The 22,166-nt window shown below is 38.7% G+C and overlaps 2 protein-coding genes and 1 pseudogene across 2 annotated transcripts; 2 read left to right on the forward strand and 1 right to left on the reverse strand.

Annotated features, from left to right (window-relative positions):
• Positions 1-599: 599 nt before the first annotated feature.
• On the forward strand, positions 600-1,693 carry LOC132170574 (Bromodomain transcription factor). The gene has a single exon (XM_059581597.2). It carries the CDS (start codon positions 817-819, stop codon positions 1,600-1,602), a length of 786 nt encoding a protein of 261 aa, XP_059437580.2. The 5' UTR covers positions 600-816; the 3' UTR covers positions 1,603-1,693.
• An 81-nt stretch (positions 1,694-1,774) lies between these two features.
• On the forward strand, positions 1,775-9,824 carry CYTC6A (Cytochrome c). Its single transcript, XM_059581599.1, has 6 exons — positions 1,775-1,943; positions 2,022-2,136; positions 7,319-7,416; positions 7,504-7,535; positions 9,168-9,231; positions 9,323-9,824. Exons 1-6 carry the CDS (start codon positions 1,869-1,871, stop codon positions 9,461-9,463), a joined length of 525 nt encoding a protein of 174 aa, XP_059437582.1. The 5' UTR covers positions 1,775-1,868; the 3' UTR covers positions 9,464-9,824.
• A 633-nt stretch (positions 9,825-10,457) lies between these two features.
• Positions 10,458-12,147, reverse strand: LOC132171047 (tetrahydroberberine oxidase pseudogene; annotated as a pseudogene).
• Between the last annotated feature and the right edge of the window lie 10,019 nt (positions 12,148-22,166).

The raw sequence follows: 22,166 nt of genomic DNA on the forward strand, positions 1-22,166 counted from the left end.
AAAAGTAGTCATTTTAAAAATTTATTTCGCATTCCTAACATACCCTATTTAAGAGTATCCACAATGATCTCTCAAAATGTGATGTTTAGCCAAATTTTTTGGCTAAAATTCACAAAAACCTTCATTTATTTGTTCTCATTCTCTATTATAATTCTTGTAGATTTCTATTCTATATTTGAAGAAACAATCAATCTTCCTCCCTATCTCATTTTCACACATTTTTATATTCATTTTCCCTTCTTCCCTTCTTTTTCTCTCTTCAAATGGGTGATTTTGAGAATAAAAATAAAAATTATAGAGAAATTTAAGGAGTTTATTGTATGATGTTTCCAAAAAGTTGTTTGTTAAAACTTAAAAAATAAGCTAAATTTTAAGGGAAATGCTAAGTGTTCTTCTAGTGTTTTTCTGGTGTCCTCCAAACTGTGATGTGACTTTTAAAATCACCAATAAATTAAAAGTCAATAATGATAATCTCAAATTCAACAATAATTTTAAAAACCACATTACAGTTGAGAGGATACCAGAAGAACATTAAAAGAACACCTTGCATTTCTCAAATTTTAATTAAAAAAAATAAAGAGTTAAATAAAAGGCGTCAATCAGACAGAACAAAGACTTAGTAGTTTTCGAAATCCACAGTATAAATTTGCACTAGCTCATTGGCTGGGCCAAACCCTCGTGGGCTTTAAGGTTGTCAAGGTCGGAGGTTCTACTCTTGTCGTCACCCACCTCACACAGTTGTGGCGAGAGTTTCTTCTTTAGAGAAGAAGGCAAGTAGGGTTTTACTCAAACTTCGTCTACCCCTACGAAACTACCATGAAATCAAAGAAAGCAATAGCCCTAACAACGACAATGACAACGAACAAAACGACAACAATCCCGTCGGAGTTCTGGTTCGCTATAGCCAGAACCGCAGTCTCGCAAATCTGCCAGTCGGTGGGCTTCAAGGCCACCCAGCTGTCGGCGCTCGAAACCCTCACCCTGGTGGCCACAAAGTATCTGCAGGCCATCGCCCACTCTGCCGCCGCCTTCACCAACCACTCCAGCCGCATCCAATCCAACCTCCTCGACCTCACCCACGCCCTCCACGGCGTCGTTTCGCTCCACAGCGGCGGCTTCTCCGGAGGCTCCATTCTCCACAAAGATTCTTCCACTCTGCTGCTCGCCTCTGGGGTCCTCAAAGACCTCTCCAGGTTCGTCGAGTTCCACGACGAAATCCCATTCGCCAAGCCCGTTCCCCGCCGGAATAATTGTAGTTCCCCGGAGAACTCGATTCCTGCCAGCCGTAAACCGGATCATCATTCCCACGTGCCCAAATGGCTGCCGGAATTCCCGGAAGGGAAGGAAAGGAGGGCGAGAGAAGAGAGGTTGTGGGAGGAGGATTCGGTTATAGCGGGGGATTGCAATGATGAAAAAAAGGACAATAACAAAGGGAAAAGGGTGGTGGTGGTGAAGGAGCGGAAGCAGGCGGAATTGGGGGTTGTGGGGAGAGGGAGGGTGAGGTTTAGAATTGGAAGGGGCGTGGGTTTAAGGAATGGGGATAAAGGTAAAGGGATTGAGGAGGATGACAAGTGTAGCGGGTTCAAGAGGAGAAGAAGATAACATCCGTGAAATATAAATAATTACAAATAATAATTCAAGCTCTATTTTCTCTGTTTCGGAAGTGGAGGGATTCGAACTGGAGCTCTGTTAATGGTCAAAAACCTGATTGGAGGGGGGTGGGGGGACCACGAGGGCTTTGACACTTGCCATAAAATTATACTTGTCGGTGTGGATAAGCCTTTGTCATCAGCTCAGAGAAAACATTTCCCCTCAACCCACAACTCCTCTTCTTCCTCATCAGTTAGAGAGGGAGGGGAGAGATTGAGATGCAGCTTTTGTCTCTGATATCTGGCTATAGTACGGGTTTTAGTAATGGTGCCTGTTTGCTCTCAGCAACAAAGGTCTCTCTCTTTTCTTTTCTCTCTCATTGAATATGTTTTGCACATTGGAAGTTTCTAAACATTGACAATATTGTAAAGGGAAATGGGAAGAAAGGAGCAGAAAACCCAGTTCCTGAAAAGCAATATTTCAAGAGTTTGGTTCCACCTCTAATGGCCGCACTTGTAGCCTTATCTCCTATCTGCAACACGCCAGGTAACCATCATCCGGTTCATGGCATGTGTTTGTCCCCTACTTGTTAGCAATACTCTAATGCCCCTGTTTTTCACTCAAAATGCCAAAAAGCACCGGAAGAAGGCTATATGTGCTCAAATGATTAGCGGAAGAGAATGTGCTTACTTTTTTTTTTAAAAGAAAGTTTTACCTAACGATTTTTAACTTTTATGTAATAAACCATACATGCAATTATCTGAAATTCTCCATACTAATATTCTATTCAAAATTTTCATGTAATGGGCCAATCCATGAAGGGTACTAGCCTACTAGGGGTAGTGGGAGGCATTGGGGCTTAACAGAGTGACCCAAATCGATTCCAAACTAACACTGCATGTCTGTAACATAATAAACTATAACTAAATAACAGTATAACAGAATAAGAGCAAGAAGAAAGTGTAAATCCATATCACCATTCTATTGTTTCTGTATATTGTTTTTGAACTAGGCCACCAAATAGATTTTTTTTGGAAATTTTTCAGGAGCCAACCAAGGTGCTTTTTTTTTTTGAAAATTTTTGTAGGGGGTTGGCCCCTGTCTTTGCCACTGCGAACAATCTAATGTACTTAAACTACTTACAGAATTAAGAAGAAGATCCTTTTGAAAGAGCTAGGTGTTTTTGGTATCATTGAAGAAGGGAGGGCCTTAGGTGTTAAGGAGAGTATAAAGAAGGCATAAATTGTTAGCAAATTAGAAAGATCCACTCTTATAGAGGAAGAGAGTCGGAGGCAAAAATCTAAGATCTTGCGGCTCAAAGAGGCTGGTAAGTGCACAAAGTTTTTCACAGAATGGCTAACTCCAACATAAGAAGGAACTCCATTAAGTCATTGTTGATTGACGATACAATTTCTATTAACCGGTGAGATCAGTGAGCACATTATCTAGTTTTATAAAACAGTTGTACATAGAGTAGTTTATTTGGAGGCCAAGGGTGGATGGTCTTTCTTTTGATTCTATTGATGCGGCGGAGGCTAGTTGGTTGGAGAGAGATTTTTGAGGAAAGGGAGGTAGTGAAAGCTATGAACGGTGGCAAGGCGCTGGGCCTATCTGTTTCTCAATGGCTTTCTTCCAAGTTTGTTGGGTTATTTTGAAAGAGGATATCATGAAGTTTTTTTGTGTCATCCATGCTAGTGGTAAGTTCGAAATGAGCCTAAATGCTACATTCCTTGCTTTCATTCTGAAGACTCTAGGGCTGTCGACCCCAAAGATTTTCTCCCGATCAGTCTGGTGGGTAGTATCTACAAGATTATTGTTAAGATCCTAGTGAAAATGCTCAAGATGGTGTTGGGGAACATTATTTGAAGTGACATAATGCGTTTAGTCAAGGTACGTAGATCCTATTCTTATTGCCAATTAATGCCTTGATAGTAGAATGAGATCTGGAGATCCGGGGTTATTTGTAAATTGGACCTAGAAAAAGCATATGATCATGTTAATTGGGATTTTTTGGAAGGTGTGGGTTTTGGGGTGGGGGGGCGTTGTGAATGGTGATCTTGGATTGCTCACTGTATTTCCTTGGTGCAATTCTTGGTGTTGGTTAATAGATCTCCCACGGGCTTTTTTAGCAACTCTCGTGGCTTGAGGCAAGGAAACCCTTTGTCTCATTTGCTGTTTGTCATTGTTATGGAGGCGTGGGTAAGATAATTTTTGTTTTGTGAGTGGAGGTTTGTTGTTAGGCTTCTTTATAGGGATAGGGACTCAGATCTCTCACCTTCTGTTAAATGATGATACTTGATTTTCTGCGGGGGCTACCCTAATAAGCTTCATATTCTATGTATTCTTTGGGGCGTATTCTTATGCTTTGAAGTTGTGTCGAGTTTGAAACAAACTTAGCCAGGTTGGGATTGGTTCCTGTTGGAAATGTTGATAATGTGAATGAGCTGGCTGGGATTCTAGTGGCTGGGATTCTAGGCCATGGGGTTGCATCTCTGCCCATGAAGTATCTTGGTCTTGCGTTGGGGGCTTCTCATAAGGCCAAACATATATGGGATGGTGTTATTGAGAAGATTGAACTTCGGTTGGTTAGTTGAAAAATGTAGTATTTGTCTAGGTAAACCTTGGGTGCAAACAATTCCTTGAGGCTAACCCGCCAGCGAAGCCGGAGTATTACCCGATCCGTGTGGAGGGGACGCTTTACATGGGTCCAAGGTTTACCTAATAGGGGGCGCTTTACACAAAGTGGCCATACCTTGGAGGGATTCCTTGTTATAAAAAAAAAGGTAGGCTTATCCATATCAAGAGCACCATTTTTAATTTACCTACATACTTCCTGTTTCTCTTTCCTCTCCTCATGGGTGTTGCAAACCGTATTAAGAAGTTCCAACGTGTTTTCTTATGAGGTGGGCTAGGCGATAAGTTAAAATATCACTTGGCGAGTTGGTCCTAGATTTCTAGGCTGATCTCTGAGGGAGGGTTGCAAATTAGAAATTTGCTGAGGTTTAATCATTCTCTCTTAGGTAAATTGTTTTGGCGCTATGCTCTTTAGAGAGAGGGTTGGTGAAGAGTAGTGGTGGATGCTAAATATGGAAGTTTATGGCGAGGGTGGTGCTCTAGGGAGCCTGTTAAGGCGTATTGAGTGGGTTTATGGAAGAATATTATGAGGAGTTGAGTGATGTTTTCAAGTTATACTAGATTTGAGGTGGGAGATGGCTCCAAGGTTAGACTCTGGTATGATCTATGGTGTGGGGATATGGTATTGCATGCACAAAAGATGCTTTTGTTGTGGATTACGTGGAAATTCCTGTAGGTTCCATTCAGTGGAAAGTGAGCTTTGCTGGAGCAGCTCACAATTGGGAGGTGGATGTCTTTGCCTTGTTTTTTTAGGTGATGTATTTAGGGATAGTGAGACTAGAAGGTGAGGTCCAGCTGTAGTGGTTCCCTTCGAAAAGAGGGTTTTTTAGTGTTAAATCGTTTTACAATGTCATGAGTTGTAATGAGAATTTCCGCTTCCCTTAAAAGAGTGTTTGAAGGACAAAGGCTTCGTTGAGGGTGGCTTTTTTTTGCTTGGTTGGCAGTCGTAGAAAAGATCCTTACCATGGACAACCTTTAGAAGCGGTGTGTCATTGTGGTTGATAGTTGTTGTATGTGTAAAAGGAATGATGAGTCTGTGGACTATCTTATTCTTCAATATGAGGTTGCCTGTCTTATGTGAAATGTTTTCTTCAATCGGTTTGGACTCTTGGGTTATGCCTAGATGAGTAGTTGACTTGTATGCTTGTTGGTAGACTGCTGGCAACACTCAGATTGCTGTTGTGTGAAAGATGGTACCTTTGTGCCTTTTGTGGTGCTTTGGAGGAAAATGAATGATAGAAGTTTTGAGGATCAAGTGAAGATTTTGGAGGAGATTAAGCCTTTATTTTTCAACACCCTGTAGTTTTAGACAGCTGCTTTTGTTTCTCTTTTGGTGATTAGTTTTCATGAATTTCTACTTCTCTTTGCTTCTACTAGTTAGGTGGCTTCTCTTGTATACTCCTTGTTGTAAACGTGGGGGTCCCTTACCTTTATAATGATATTCGATTTCTTATAAAAAAGAAGAAGTAAAATTGCACTAAGTTGCAGTGAATATTAAAGAAGAAAAAGTGAAAATTGCATAATGAATAGAATGCATATGGTACGGGGATCTCCTTTAAACACCATATCTGAGTATATACTTCAATTAACATGACTAAACAAGAAACGATTTTATGTGGTAAATGCGCAAAAACTAAGTATGTTTAGTTGATGTTTAAAATTCTCCACCGCAGAAATGACTATAATCTTATGGGGACATAGAGTGGAATATCAATCGAATAGATATGTAACATATAAGCGCAGTTATACTAGCATTTCTTTGTTTTTTTTTTATAAAAAGTCTATAAGGAAATGACGTGGTGTGCCAACTGAATGTGATGAAGTTGTGTAACTAACATGTCTTGATAAGTAATGAAGTTTATGTTATTAAAAAGCGTAAGCTACCCCTAAGTATACATGCAGTATATACAAGATGTTCCAAACAAGCAAGAAACTCAAACGATACAGCATGACCACCCACAAAATCACACACCCGACATGCCCTCAAAACCAAAACCCACAAAACAACAGAGCCTGACACCTCCTGAGGCACTCAACACTAGCGTGAGTCTTACTTTTTCTCTGCCTAGAGGATATTCCCTTAACATCATAGTCGATGGAGCATTCTAGGTTTATAAGCTCCCTTCTACCCTTATCCTTCCAAGGGGTAACCTCTAAAGTGACATCGATCCCCTTGCATGGATCCCCCATCAAAGCCCAGTCCAAGCGGGGTGGCATGGGGGAAATCACCCAAAGAGTAAGGAAAATCTCCTTCTTCCCCACCCCACAAATCTTCGTCTTCCCCACTAACATGTCTTGATAAGTGAACTCCCCACGTTGTATGTAATATTGTTTTGAGATTCTTTGTAAGAAAAGCATTTCCCAATATATGTTCATCTGCTGGTATGTTATAATCAGCAAGACATGCCAATTTGAATAATTATTGAACGTTACCTTCTATTGTTGATTATAGAACAACTGACATTGCATCATCGTTCAATCTGCATAATTCAGTGTTAATAGGAGATTTTATTGACATCACCTACTTCATCAAAATGAACAGTTTTACGACTTGCTCAAATCTGAAAGGGAAATAATACACAATCTTAGATATCTAAGTTGGTGATGTTGTATATATTTCATCATGATTGTCTCACCGTATCTCGCACATAAACCCTTCAACGGGTACATTGTAAAGTATCAAACCGAGTAATAAAGATGTAGCTGGTTGAGGCTTTATTTCATGGATGTAAGCTGCAATGGCTGGGCCATATGTTAATCCCTTTGTTTTCCTTTTTCTTTTCTCTTCAATTTCTTCTCCTATACCTTTTGATGCATGGGATAAAAATTACAGCCTTTTGTTATTCAAACATTATTGCTTGTCCTAAAGTCTAAACCAAAAAAATTTAGAAGCTTATTTCCTCCACATCTTTCCCAGCTGTGGAACAGTAGTAGTTGTTTCAGGACAGTTGTCTCTTACCTTCATTTTCTTCAAGCAAAAGATATAACTTCTCCAACTGACAGCTCTTTAAGATATTTCTTATATGTCCAATTGGTTTGAATAGCTTACAGTCCATCTTTTACTTGGTTTTTCACAGCTTCTTTCCTGGTGCAGTTTCATATGGACAAACCATAGACATACAAAGAGGAGCTGCATTGTTTCGTCGAGCTTGCATTGGGTGTCATGATGCAGGCGGAAATATAATCCAACCGGTGAGAATGCCTCTACTCACGCAATCCGAATAATTATCTTAGCTTCTAAATCTCACTTCTCTAATCTATTCCTCTTCCTCTTTTCAGGGCGCTACTCTTTTTGCAAAAGATCTTCAAAGGTAATCTAGCACACATAAGTCCATTATTGGGTTAGAAACAGCATGCCTCCTGACAAAACACTTTAAAATGATCATGAAGATAGAAACGTACTAGTTTCCCTACATCCATCGTCTATCGTATACTTTTCAATTTGAATTACTGAAATTGAGGGAATATTTATTCTTTTGGATTAATGGAGTACTAGTACAAGCATTTAAATAAAACTACAACAATAAAATGAAGGACTACATGAAGAAACTAGATAAATCTGAATATTTGCTCATGAAGATAGATAGATACCAACGAATTCTGATATCTTCCTTTTATACAATATTCGTTGAAGTTTCTTATGTCATGCCTGCAGTTATTTTTTATAGCAGCCTCTTTTGATTTTAAACTCTTCCATATGTTCCCCCGCTTTTACTGGACATGCATTGTCATTTTGATTAGTGTGGGATGTACACCAAGTATATGGTTGTCAAACCTAAGTGACATGCATGCAAGCTATACTTTTAAGTTTATTTTATTCACCTTCGCACGTGCATTCTCATGACTAAAGTTGGCTTTTAGATTCTGAGTTGGTTATTCATCTCGAGCTTGCAAATTCATTACCATAGTGTGCAGGATGCATGGGTCATGTCTCATGCAACACATGAATCTACAAGCTCGGCCTAAGATCAGCATCTTTGATGAATGTTGTAGGGTTGTATGCTTGACATGAGTGTCCTTACTTTGGCCTTGAGATTGACACTCATCTGGCCTTGAGATCAAGACAATTAAACATTGCCAACCATCACTTTGGCAATATGTATTTATGGTATAAACAACAGTCCCACACGTTCATTTAGATGACGTTTAGGAATATGAATGGACGGAATTTTCACAAAGCCTTTTTTTGAGACTCAAACCAAAATACCCACACAGCACATGTAATCTTACATACTTCTATGCCATTGCTTGCATCTTGCATGTATACCATATGCTCATAATATCCACACAGCACTTGGATGCTATTTTCTTTTTAGGATGCTATTTCCTTGGCTAAAAGGCATGATTTGGCCTAATGCATGCTCAACTTTTCTGCATTATATATTGGCACCAAAGTAGTTTTGATATCATTACATGTCAGCATATTTACGTTTTGCTCCCCTTCACATACATGAATATAATCACTGGCCAACACACTTAAGGTTCTGTTACTTCAGTCTCAAAGAATAGCGAATTAAGCCTGATACTAATATCATTTCACCAACCATGTAAAATTTATTTTTCCTTATTTCATTCATTGAGGATGAATGCACTCAAATATTCTTGGATGTGGCCAAAGATTTCTTCAAAGAGGAATTCTCAACATCTCATTAATCACTGTGCTTGCCCAACAATGCTGCCAAAATGTTTACGGTACATTTTCCGGGCAACAATAGTTCCCTTTCAACTCAAATTGATGAAATGGAGGGAATACAGTTTTCAACTCATTCGTAATGTAGGTTTGGAATAACAAATTTGTAAAGCACTTTTGAGTGGCCTCGAGGTCGAGATGGTATAACTTGGCCAACCATCACTTATCCAAAAAAAAAGCGGTGTAAACATCCAGAAAGATAATGAATTATTAGATCAGAAGATATAACTAGATTGTGTTGTTTCTTCTACAGAAATGGAGTCGAAGGAGAAGAGGAGATATACCGTGTGACATACTATGGCAAGGGAAGAATGCCAGTAGGTTTCTTCTTGTAATTTTTGTCTCCTGCAAAATCTACTTCTTCTCATCTACTTGATGAAAGATAGAATGGCTTATGGTTCTATGCAGGGCTTTGGTGAGAATTGCACGCCAAGGGGCCAATGCACATTTGGAGCCCGTTTGCTGGATGATGAGATCAAGCTTTTGGCCAAGTTTGTCAAGTTACAGGCTGATCAAGGGTGGCCAAATATAGAAAGTAGTGAAGATTGAACCCCAAGGACCAAAAGGGTGCAAGTAGTTCCTAAGCTGACTCAAATCCTGCGGAGAATGCTCCAGTCATTAGCTTACTTCATTGTCTCACATTAGCATCATTCAAAACTAATGCTTCTTGGCATGACACAGAATCCTCTGTTCCATATATTCATTACTTAGATGCATTTTTCAATTAATTCCTCTCATACAGAATTCCTATGAACAGAGTTTTTCGAATGGAGTGAAACTCTCATAGTTTCAATATCAAGTCAAATAGACTAAAAAAGACTTGGGAGAGAAATCATTCTTCAACTCTGAGCGCTCTTTTCTTTGTACACCGGATAATAGATTTAATAAATTGAACGAGGTTGTAGTTGTAGGCCTTGTGGTGATTGCTAATTGCTCATTGATATGCCTCTTAATGCTTGAAACACCATTTGGATTCTTTAGGGGTATCAATCAAATGTAAGGAAATTATCAATTTTGTTATGGGTTCCCTTACTAGGCAGGGAGACCCTGCTTCACTTGTGCTTTTATTTATTTATTTTGAAAAAAATTACTCATACCCTTCTCCATTTATCACTCAATTTATAATGTCCCTCAAACTAAAGATTAATTGCAATTTATCCCAAATGACAAAATCACTCTTAATAAAAAATTAAAAAAAAAATTAAAGAAGAATTCTAAAATAATGGTGACCCACGGCATTGTGGTGGGTCTTTCCTAGTTTAAACAAAACTGAACTACTTATCATTGTGTGATGGTTAAACTCCCAATTTTTGGGTGGTAGTTTGTCGTGGGTCACCAAACCCATGGCATTTGTCTTTTTACATAACAAAAGGGGTATATTAGAAATTTTTAATAGTTTGAGAGGAGATTGCAAATTGAGTGTTACTTTAATGAGGGTATATATATTTTTCCCTTTTATTTTCGTGTATTTTTCTCGACAAGAAAAGAAACCCTTTAAGAAAGGCATAAAGCAAGAAGGGTGCCCCTAACTAGGGAAAGCAGGTGTAAAACAGTCATATATTTGCCTCATCAGGAGTAAACACTGACCTTTTCCAAAAGCCAATAAATATGTGCTTATTATCTCTTTCCTTGAGGTGGAAAAACTGGGATGCTCTGCTCATTCTTGAAAAAATTACCAGGATCAATGGCAGTCTTTACATGAACAAGTCTCTGGAAGTTGTTCTTGAAATACTTCAAACCCCATATACTTGCTTGTGCATAGCTTGTATTGCCATTATTGTTTACCCCCAAGTCAAAATCGTTATAGTTCAAATAGGCCTCTCTTGGAGACTTTGAAACATAGGGTTCCATGTAGGCATAAAGGCTTCTCATCCACCTCATGTGTTCCTCTGTTTCTTTGTCTACACTCCAACTGACTGAATATTGGATTTTATATAAATTCCCACTTCTATGTGGGAAGGGTGTTTCTGAATCAGAAATAGCACTCATCTTTCCTCCATAAGGTGATAAGATCAGAGAGGACCTCTCATCTTCCATTAGTCTTTTCCACAACCCTTCCAACCCAGTTTTTGAAATGGGTTCCTTCACATAGTCTGATTTTGCTTTGAAGAAGATATCTGTCAAAGGAGGCCTATCAAGCAGAACTTCTAAGGGTCCCTTTGTTGAGAAGCCTGCAAAGTAAAGAACAGATTCTATCCAACTCATTTCAGTGCAATTGTTGCTCTCCAAACCAAACTCAGGAAAACTATCTTGCATCAAAGGGAGGAGTTTTTCAACCGGTCCGAGAAACAGACCCTCGAACGAAACTTGAACAGTTTTTCCGCCTTTTGTGGGTGCATCTGCAGCTCCTACAACGGCATGGAGAAAAAGATCTTCATGAAGCTTACTCGCAGTGGTTTGCCACTTCTGGAGATGCTCGGTTGCGCCTTGTTCTAAGGTCTTTTCGACTTGGAAGATAGTAACGACCGGCGGTACCGGAACCAACTTAATTTTCCACGCGAGAATGACGCCGAAGCTCGACCCTCCCCCTCCTCTGATGGCCCAAAAGAGATCTTCTCCCATGGAGTTTCTGTCTAGTAGCTTGCCATTAACATCAACTATCTTAGCATCCACAACATTGTCAGCAGCAAGGCCATATTTTCTGAATATAGTACCAAATCCACCTCCACTGAGGTGTCCCCCAACACCCACCGTAGGGCAACTCCCTGCTGGGAAGCCATAGACATAACTTTTATTTGCAATGTTGTAATACAACTCTCCTACGGTTGCGCCGGACTCGACCCACGCACTCTCATTCTCTATATTGACGCTGATAGACCGAAGATTCACAAGATCAATGATGATGAATGGAACATGAGATACATAAGAAACGCCCTCGTAATCATGGCCACCGCTTCGGATTCTTACTTGCACGCCGTGTTTCTTCGAACAAATTACGGCTGCTCGGATGTGGGATTCGTGAAGTGGAGTAACGATGAACAGCGGCGCTGAGGAGTTCAAGAATCGTAGGTTGCGTATGGAAGATTGCAAGATGGAAGAATAAGCAGAAGTATTCTCATCCCTAGAGAAGATTAATTTCAAACTTGAATTAGAATGCTGTAAATCAGATGAAAAACATTGCTGGAAGCTCTCATCTTGACTTGAGCTTGAAGTTAGGGCACAAACTAAGACAATGAGAATGAAAAGTAAACTTGAAACTGCCATACTTGATCTCTCAGTACATTTTAACAAACAAACGGTGGGGGCTTACCCTAAATAGCCCCTGTTGCGGCTATTACGCAATTAAGACAAAGGTGAAGGTTGAATGAAGAAAGGAAATTCCAATGTACATACAACAAGGAGAATACGCTGTCCACATATTGTTAGTTCTGACTTGCTTTTCACAAGTCAAAGGTGGCTGCCATAAATCCATGGAGAAAAATTGGCATGCTATATTTTTCTCTAAAACATTGTCGATAATTGAGGCTAATCTGTTCCATTAGTCTTCATCCCTCTAGAAGCCTAGATAAAATGAGCAATCAATGCAAGCCATATTGTCAACAATTGTCGGCTATGTTTAGAAGAGAATTGTGAGCTTTGCTTATATGTAGCCATTCGGCTATTGTGGTGAAGTGGGTAGTAGCTCCACAGAAATAATCCCAAGAAGAGAGCCTTTTTTCTTTTAGTGAGTAACAAAGAAGAGAGCTAGGGATGTGCAAGAGAGTGAGTGTTTTTGTCCTTTAACTTAACTATCACTTATTGTATTAAGAGGAGTGTGTGAGGCTTTTCTCTGGGGCAAAGTGTATTTGGGTGGTATGGGCATGTACTGTGAGTTGTAATAATTTGCTCATAGTGGAACTTTCTTGTTGGTGGACGTAAGCCAGTTTTGGGCTGAACCACATAAACTCTTTGTGTACAGGTGTGATTGGTGTGTGTTCAAGTGTGTTTTCTTCCAAAACTTGTCTTTCGCATAAACGGCTGGTGGGAAATTGGTTGCTATTATTATCAATTTCCTAACAATTGGTATCAGAGCCCGCGTTCGAACTGGGGACCTCTAGTGCATGTGCTCTTTATGGTCGAGCATGATAATTCTTGTAAAATTATGACTATTGGTGTAGACAGTGTTTTGTACGACATCCCAACGCGTGGGGATGGGCATCGGTCAAGATGCAAACCTGAGGTCCCAGGTGGAGGTTGTGAAATTCAAGTCATGGTGGAGATTGTTAGTTATGACTTGCTTTTCACAAGTCAAAGGTGGCTGCCATAAATCCTTGGAAAAAAAATTGGCATGCTATATTTTTCTCTAGAAGATTGTTGACAATTGAGGCTAATTGGTTCCATTAGTCTTCATCCCTCTAGAAGCCTTGATAAAAGGAGCAATCAATGCAAGCCATATTGTCAACAATTGTAGGTTATGTTTAGAAGAGAATTGTGAGCTTTGCTTATATGTAGCCATTTGGCTATTGTGGTGAAGTAGGCAATAGCTCCACAGAAATAATCCCAAGAAGAGAGCATTTTTTCTTTTAGTGAGTAACAAAGAAGACAGCTAGGGATGTGCAAGAGAGTGAGTGTTTTTGTCCTTTAACTTAATTATCACTTATTGTATTGAGAGGAGTGTGTGAGGCTTTTCTCTGGGGCAAAGTGTATTTGGGTGGTATGGGCATGTACTGTGAGTTGTAATAATTTGCTCATAGTGGAACTCTCTTTTCTGGTGGACGTAAGCTAGTTTTGGGCTGAACCACATAAACTCTTTGTGTACAGGTGCGATTGGTGTGTGTTCTCGTGTGTTTTCTTCCAAAACATGTCTTTCGCATAAACGGCTGGTGGGAAATTGGTTGCTAATTATTATCAATTTCCTAACAATTGGTATCAGAGCCCGCGTTCGAACCGGGGACCTCTAGTGCATGTGCACTTTATGGTCGAGCATGATAATTCTTGTAGAATTATGACTATTGGTGTAGACAGTGTTTCGTACGACATCCCAACGCGTGCGGATGGGCATCTGTCAAGATGCAAACCTGAGGTCTCAGGTGGAGGCTGTGAAATTCAAGTCATGGTGGAGATTGTTAGTTATGACTTGCTTTTCACAAGTCAAAGGTGGCTGCCATAAAACTTTGGGAAAAAATTGCCATGCTATATTTTTCTCTTGAAGATTGTTGACAATTGAGCTAATTGGTTCCATTAGTCTTCATCCCTCTAGAAGCCTTGATAAAAGGAGCAATCAATGCAAGCCATATTGTCAACAATTGTAGGTTATGTTTAGAAGAGAGTTGTGAGCTTTGCTTATATGTTGCCATTCGGCTATTGTGGTGATGTAGGCAATAGCTCCACAGAAATAATCCCAAGAAGAGAGCATTTTTTCTTTTAGTGAGTAACAAAGAAGACAACTAGGGATGTGCAAGAGAGTGAGTGTTTTTGTCCTTTAACTTAATTATCACTTATTGTATTGAGAGGAGTGTGTGAGGCTTTTCTCTGGGGCAAAGTGTATTTGGGTGGTATGGGCTTGTACTGTGAATTGTAATAATTTGCTCATAGTAGAACTCTCTTGTTGGTGGGTGTAAACCAGTTTTGGGCTGAACCACATAAACTCCTTGTGTACAGGTGTGATTGGTGTGTGTTCTCGTGTGTTTTCTTCCAAAACTTGTCTTTCGCATAAACAGCTGGTGGGAAATTGGTTGCTAATTATTATCAATTTCCTAACAATTGGTATCAGAGCCTGCGTTCGAATCGGGGACTTCTAGTGCATGTGCTCTTTATGGTCGAGCCTGATAATTCTTGTAGAATTATGACTATTGGTGTAAACAGTGTTTTGTACGACATCCCAAGGCATGGGGATGGGCATCGGTCAAAATGCAGACCTGAAGTCTCAGGTGAAGGTTGTGAAATTCAAGTCATGGTGGAGATTGTTAGTTATGACTTGCTTTTCACAAGTCAAAGGTGGCTGCCATAAATCCTTGGAGAAAAATTGGCATGCTATATTTTTCTCTAGAAGATTGTCGACAATTGAGGCTAATTGGTTCCATTAGTCTTCATCCCTCTAGAAGCCTTGATAAAAGGAGCAATAAGTGCAAGTCATATTGTCAACAATTGTAGGCTATGTTTAGAAGAGAATTGTGAGCTTTGCTTATATGTAGCCATTCGGCTATTGTGGTGATGTAGGCAATAGCTCCACAGAAATAATCCCAAGAAGAGAGCCTTTTTTTCTTTTAGTGAGTAACAAAGAAGACAGCTAGGGATATGCAAGAGAATGAGTGTTTTTGTCCTTTAACTTAATTATCACTTATTGTATTGAGAGGAGTGTGTGAGGCTTTTCTCTGGGGCAAAGTGTATTTGGGTGGTATGGGCATGTACTGTGAGTTGTAATAATTTGCTCATAGTAGAACTCTCTTGTTGGTGGACGAAGGCTAGTTTTGGGCTGAACCACGTAAACTCTTTGTGTACAAGTGTGATTGGTGTATGTTCTCGTGTGTTTTCTTTCAAAACTTGTCTTTCACACAAATGGCAGGTGGGAAATTGGTTGCTAATTATTTTCAATTTCCTAACACATATTTGCGAAGAGAGTTGTCAAGATCTTGTAGTTATCCAATTTTTTATTTTATTTTTTAATTTGTATTTATTCAACATTGGTTAATTGAGATATCAATTAATGTACAATATAGAAAATTAATTATTAATAAATTGTTGCAATGGTCAGTTTGTCCCTTAGTAATTTGTATTTTGTAGTAAGTTGGACTTTTCCCAAGGGTTTGGCTCATCTCCTTGTCATCTTCTATTGAATGGCCTTCCATTTGCTCCTATCTGTGTTTGGATGGACAGTGTGATACTTCCTATAATATAAATAGAGATTAAAAAGAGGTAATGAAAATAAAAAGAGAAATGTTATGAGTCAATAAATTCCCTATATTTGGCCCCATATTTTCTTACAATCAACTATTGGATTTGTGGGGGTTCATCGTTAACTTATTTGGGATCTACATAAGTTTACAAATCTAATAGTTGCGTGTAAAGAAATATGGGTCAAATATAGAGAACTTATTGACTATTAACATTTCTCAAATAAAAAAGTAGTAGCTTTGAAATGTTTTCCAAGCTATATCTCAAACATTTTGTATTAGAATATTAATTAAATAATTAAATATACTTATTTTATTATTAAAATGGTATCAGATTAAAGATTTTGAGTTCGGACTTTGCCTTTGCCATTTATCTCACATCTATCATATTAAATTTTTAGAATAATTGATGATTTAACAATTTAGATAAATCTCTTAAAGATTTAGAATGACTAGTAGTATTGTGAGGCATGATATAGTTTACAGATTCAAAATGAGCCCATCACTCTCTTTATTTTTCCCTTCCGCCACCACCATTAGAGAAAAAGAGAGAAAACAAAAGAATATGTAAAATTTAACTTTTAAGGTTTTTTTTTTTTTTTTTTTTTTGCAAGGAGGAGTATCTTAATTCATGAATTTCACATTGTAATGAAAAGGCCACCCACCTATTTCACCAAGAGAAACTATTTTACCTAAGTAATTTCTTTTCAACAATAACGTTTCAGTGGTGGTGGTTTAATAGCCTTAAGAAAATTTTCACAGTGGTTGGGCATGTATTAGGGTGAGAGTTAGACTCCCGAAATCCTTAATCTTAACAGTATTAGCTGCATTGAATTTCACTCATACCCTAATAGAATTGGGTCAGGCTATGACTTAGTTAGACTTGAGGAGTGCTTGTGGTTCCCATCCTATGCCCCCTTTTGTGCGGCTCTAAACAGTTAGGTGTTACTATAGTCACACCCAAATAAAACAACTCCAGTTAGTATCTCCACCTACCTTTTTTTAATTAGAAAAAAGAAAAACTACAATACTAGAAAGTAACATTATATTAAAATACTTTATAAAGAAAGTGTTTCAAAAAACTATTCCATTTCATTTCTACCACATGCATAATTTGGATCAAGCAAATTCAATTTCATCACATACAAAGACAAATTTAAAAAAAAAAAAAAAAAAAAAAAAAAAAAAAATCACTAAAAAAAAACATAGGAGAGTAGATGCAACTTCTTTATAACCTTGGTCCCCTCCAACACAACTAGACAACACAAGCCTTACAATCAGAGACAGAGGGAGGGAGGGACCGGCTGGGGCCATGGTCCCCCCCCCCCCCCTACTTCCTCAAAAAATATATTACCGATTATTCAAATTGCAATAGCTAGCTTCCAAAAAGTCTCTATAATGAATACACGTTTGTAATGACGTTGTTTACACACACAGACGAAGGGAGGGGGGACCGGCTGGAGCAATGGTCACCCCCCCCCCCCCCCTCCAACTTCCTCAAAAAAGACAAGCATAATTTCTACCACATGCATAATTTGGATCAAGCAAATTCAATTTCATCACATACAAAAACAAATTAAGAAAAAAAAAATCATTAAAAAAGAAACATAGGAGAGTAGATGCAACTTCCTTATAGCCTTGGTCCCCTCCAACACAACTAGGCAACACAAGCCTTACAATCAGAGACGGAGGGAGGGAGGGACCGGCTGGGGCCATGGTCCCCCCCCACTTCCTCAAAAAAGATATTACCGATTATTCAAATTGCTATACCTAGCATCCAAAAAGTCTCTATAATTAATACTCGTTTGCAATGATGTTGCTTACAGACAGAGACGGAGGAGGGGGGACCGGCTGGGGCCATGCCCCCCCCCCCCCCCCCCCCACTTCCTCAAAAAAGACAATTTCTACCATGCATAATTTGGATCAAGCAAATTCAATTTCATCACATACAAAGACAAATTCAAAAAAAAAAAAAAAAAAAAATCACTAAAAAAAAATAGGAGAGTAGATGCATAACCTTGGTCCCCTCCAACACAACTAGGCAACACGAGCCTTACAATCAGAGATGGAGGGAGCGAGGGACTGGCTGGGGCCATGGTCCCCCCCCCCCCCCCTTCATTTACTCAAAAAAGATATTACCGATTATTCAAATTGCTATAGCTAGCTTCCAAAAAGTCTCTATAATTAATACACGTTTGCAATGACGCTGCTTACACACAGACACGGAGGAAGGGGGGGCCTGCTGGGGCCATGGTCCCCCCCCCCCCCCCCCCCCCCCCCACTTCCTCAAAAAAGACAAGCATAATTTCTACCACATGCATAATTTGGATCAAGCAAATTCAATTTCATCACATACAAAGACACCAAAAAAAAAAAAAAAATCACTTAAAAAAAAACATAGGAGAGTGGATGCAACATCTTTATAACCTTGGTCCCCTCCAACACAACTAGGCAACACAAGCCTTACAATCAGAGACGGAGGGAGGGAGGGACCAGCAGTGGCCATGGTCCCCCCCCACTTCCTCAAAAAAGATATTACCGATTATTCAAATTGTTATAGCTAGCGTCCAAAAAGTCTCTATAATTAATACACGTTTGCAATGACGTTGCTTACACACAGAGACGGAGGGAGGGGGGACCGGCTGGGGCCATGGTCCTCTCCCCCACTTCCTCAAAAAAGATATTACCGATTGTTCAAATTGCTATAGCTAGCTTCCAAAAAGTCTCTATAATTAATACACGTTTGTAATGACGCTGCTTACACAGAGACGAAGGGAGGGGGGGCCGGCTGGGGCCATGGTCCCCCCCCCCCCCCCACTTCCTCAAAAAAGACAAGCACAATTTCTACCACATGCATAATTTGGATCAAGCAAATTCAATTTCATCACATACAAAGACAAATTAAAAAAAAAAAAAAAAAATCACTTAGAAAAAAACATAGGAGAGTAGATGCAACATCTTTATAACCTTGGTCCCCTCCAACACAACTAGGCAACACAAGCCTTACAATCAGAGACGGAGGGACGGAGGGACGGAGGGACCAGCAGTGGCCATGGTCCCCCCCCCCCCACTTCCTCAAAAAAGATGTTACCGATTATTCAAATTGCTATAGCTAGCGTCCAAAAAGTCTCTATAATTAATACACGTTTGCAATAATGTTGCTTACACACAGAGACGGAGGGAGGGGAGACCGGCTGGGGCCATGGTCCTCTCCCCCACTTCCTCAAAAAAGATATTACCGATTATTCAAATTGCTATAGCTAGCTTCCAAAAAGTCTCTATAATTAATACACGTTTGCAATGACGCTGCTTACACAGAGACGGAGGGAGGGGAGGCCGGCTGGGGCCATGGTCTCCCCCCCCCCCCCCCCCCCCACTTCCTCAAAAAAGACAAGCATAATTTCTACCACATGCATAATTTGGATCAAGCAAATTCAATTTCATCACATACAAAGACAAATTTAAAAAAAAAAATTACTAAAAAAAACATAGAAGAGTAGATGTAACTTCTTTATAACCTTGGTCCCCTCCAACACAACTAGGCAACACAAGCCTTACAATCAGAGACAGAGGGAGGGAAGGACCGGCTGGGGCCATGGTCCCCCCCACTTCCTCAAGAAAGATATTACCGATTATTCAAATTGCTATACCTAGCTTTCAAAAAGTCTCTATAATTAATACACGCTTGCAATGACGTTGCCTACACATAGAGACGGAGGGAGGGAGGACCGGCTGGGGCCATGGTCCCCCCCCCCCCCCCCCGCACTTCCTCAAAAAAGACAAGCATAATTTCTACCACATGCATAATTTGGATCAAGCAAATTCAATTTCATTACATACAAAGACAAATTTAAAAATTAAAAAAAAAAATCACTAAGAAAAACATAGGAGAGTAGATGCAACTTCTTTATAACCTTGGTCCCCTCCAACACAACTAGGCAACACAAGCCTTACAATCAGAGACAGAGGGAGGGAGGGACCGGCTGGGGCCATGGTCCCCCTCCCCACCTCCTCAAGAAAGATATTACCGATTATTCAAATTGCTATTGCTAGCTTCCAAAAAGTCTCTATAATTAATACACGCTTGCAATGACGTTGCTTACACATAGAGACGGAGGGAGGGAGGACCGGCTGGGGCCATGGTCCACCCCCCCCCCCCCCCCCACTTCCTCAAAAAAGATATTTTAATGAGTAAAAAAAAAAAAAAATTATATTGGTCCCCCAAAATAAATTGATAGGTCCTAGTCCCCCTAACTCTCCTCCACCGGTTGATCCTGGGGTTTTCTTTTGGTTAATTTTTCTATTGTTTGGCTTGAGAATTTGGTTAAGAATCTGAAAGTTGATTTTTTTTTTTTTTTTCCTTCATAGATTGGCTGTCGGCTTGGAAACTTGGAAATTTTTGTGTTTTGTGTTGTTGTTATTTTCTTTATGTATGTATGTAAATCTTGAATCTTTTCTCTGTGAAGATTTATGGTTCTTGATTTGGTATGACTGTATGAGAATTTTTGATGGGTTTTTATAACTAATGCCATTGAGAAATCTCTAGTTTCTCTTTGATTTTTTGTTCCCCCCATTCAATTAATTGTTTAAAATCATAATGATTTAGGGAATTTTTTATTAGGTCCGAATTTGGGGGAATTTTAGAAAGATTAATGGGTTTAAAGCTTTAATTTCACTATTGTTTATAATATGGACATAAATCCTAATTTGTGTAGTATGAATTAAATTAGGGCTTTTGGTATGTGAACACTAGGATTGCTAATTGGATGTGTAAATTACATTTAAAGCGTTAATTAACCATAGACTTTCATGAGTTCAATGGAAATTGATGCCCATGGGATTTAGGTTCTAATATGTCATATTATAATCATATTGATTATTGTATGTGAGTATGAGTATTATAAATTTGGGGTAAGTTGCTAGATAAATGGAATATGAAGAGAATAATAATTATAGGGTTAAAGTGTAATGTTTAACTTAGAGTCTATGTGATGATTATGTTATTCATGTGAGTTTGTTCATTGTTAACCTACACATATTTTTTCTTTATTTTCTAAAGACTCAAAATGATCATGTAAATTTATGAGAATATCATGTTAATTAACGAGGTACAAAATAACTCAACGCAGGTCGCACTTTTTGAGGTTAGTACTCTAAGCTCAATTCCTAATCTAAGTGGTCTTGTAATTTAGATATTATGGTTATTAAACATTGAGAATATTGTTTGTTAGAATTTAAACATTTAATTGGAGAGTATGATGATAAGTGCCAAATATTCCATATTTGAACCCCTTTATTTACATTAGTTAATCCTTTAGTTCTGTTGTTATTTAATGTTTTGTGTTAATTTTGTGCTTTTAGTATTTTGTAGGTCATTGAAGAAAAACTACAGCTTTAAAGGGAAAAATGCAAAGTTTGGAAGAAAGCATACCTTGAGAAGACCTAGATGATGTGGTTAAGTTTAACCAAATTCAAGAAAAAGTTAAATCGGATTAAAGATTAGATTGGATTAAAGTTCAAATTGGATAAACTTTCGGATTATATTCAAATTTAGATTCTGCACATGTCACAGTATTTTGATCATAACTTTCTGTTCAAATATCGTATTGAAGTGATTCAAGCAGCATTGGAAATCTAACTCAAAATAATACAGTTCATTGTAAAATAGGATTTTCCTAATTCGGATGGTTACAATGCCAAAATTGCCCCGCAATAAAAGGACATAAATCTGGACGAATTCTATTCCGATTTCAGACTTTTATTTTGACTGGAAGACAGACCTCCGAATTATCTAGGTTTACTTGGGCTTTTAGAACTTCCCTAAGCCTATAAATAGACTTCTTTGCATTCAAGAAAAGATACACAATTCCATAGATGAGTTTTGGGATACAATTTTGAAGACAGAATGTAATCAATAGCTTTTCTTTTAGTTTAGTTTTTCTTTAGGATTAGGTTTAGGTTTTAGTTTCATAGTCATGTGGAGCTAAATTCTCAACTAAGTTTGGGGATGAAGCCTCACCGATGAAGAACAACATCGCTTTATTATAAGTTTTTATTATTTCGATTTTATTGGTTTATTATTTCAATTGTTTTACTTCTTTTCAATATGTGGCATGATTCTTGGATATCTTGTTGTAATTCAAGGATACACTTGATGATTTAGGATAATTTCACATAATTGATTGCTTGGTTTTTAACCCATAAAAATTGGATATCCCTTGTGATTTGTTCTATGGATACATCTAGTGTTTCAATTAAATTTGGATTCCTTTTGTGATTTGACCAATGAATGGATACATGGGATGGTTTTGATTAATTCTTTGAAGCATAGTAAAACATACATGAGATTTAAATTGTGAGAACTTCAGATTAATATTGATGAATATAAAATATGTTGTTATGATTTGGTGAGTGTGGATTCCGCATCCTTAGTACCTTTA

Source organism: Corylus avellana, chromosome 1, assembly GCF_965113065.1.
Source record: "Corylus avellana chromosome 1, dhCorAvel1.hap1.2, whole genome shotgun sequence".
Taxonomy (NCBI): Eukaryota; Viridiplantae; Streptophyta; class Magnoliopsida; order Fagales; family Betulaceae; genus Corylus; species Corylus avellana.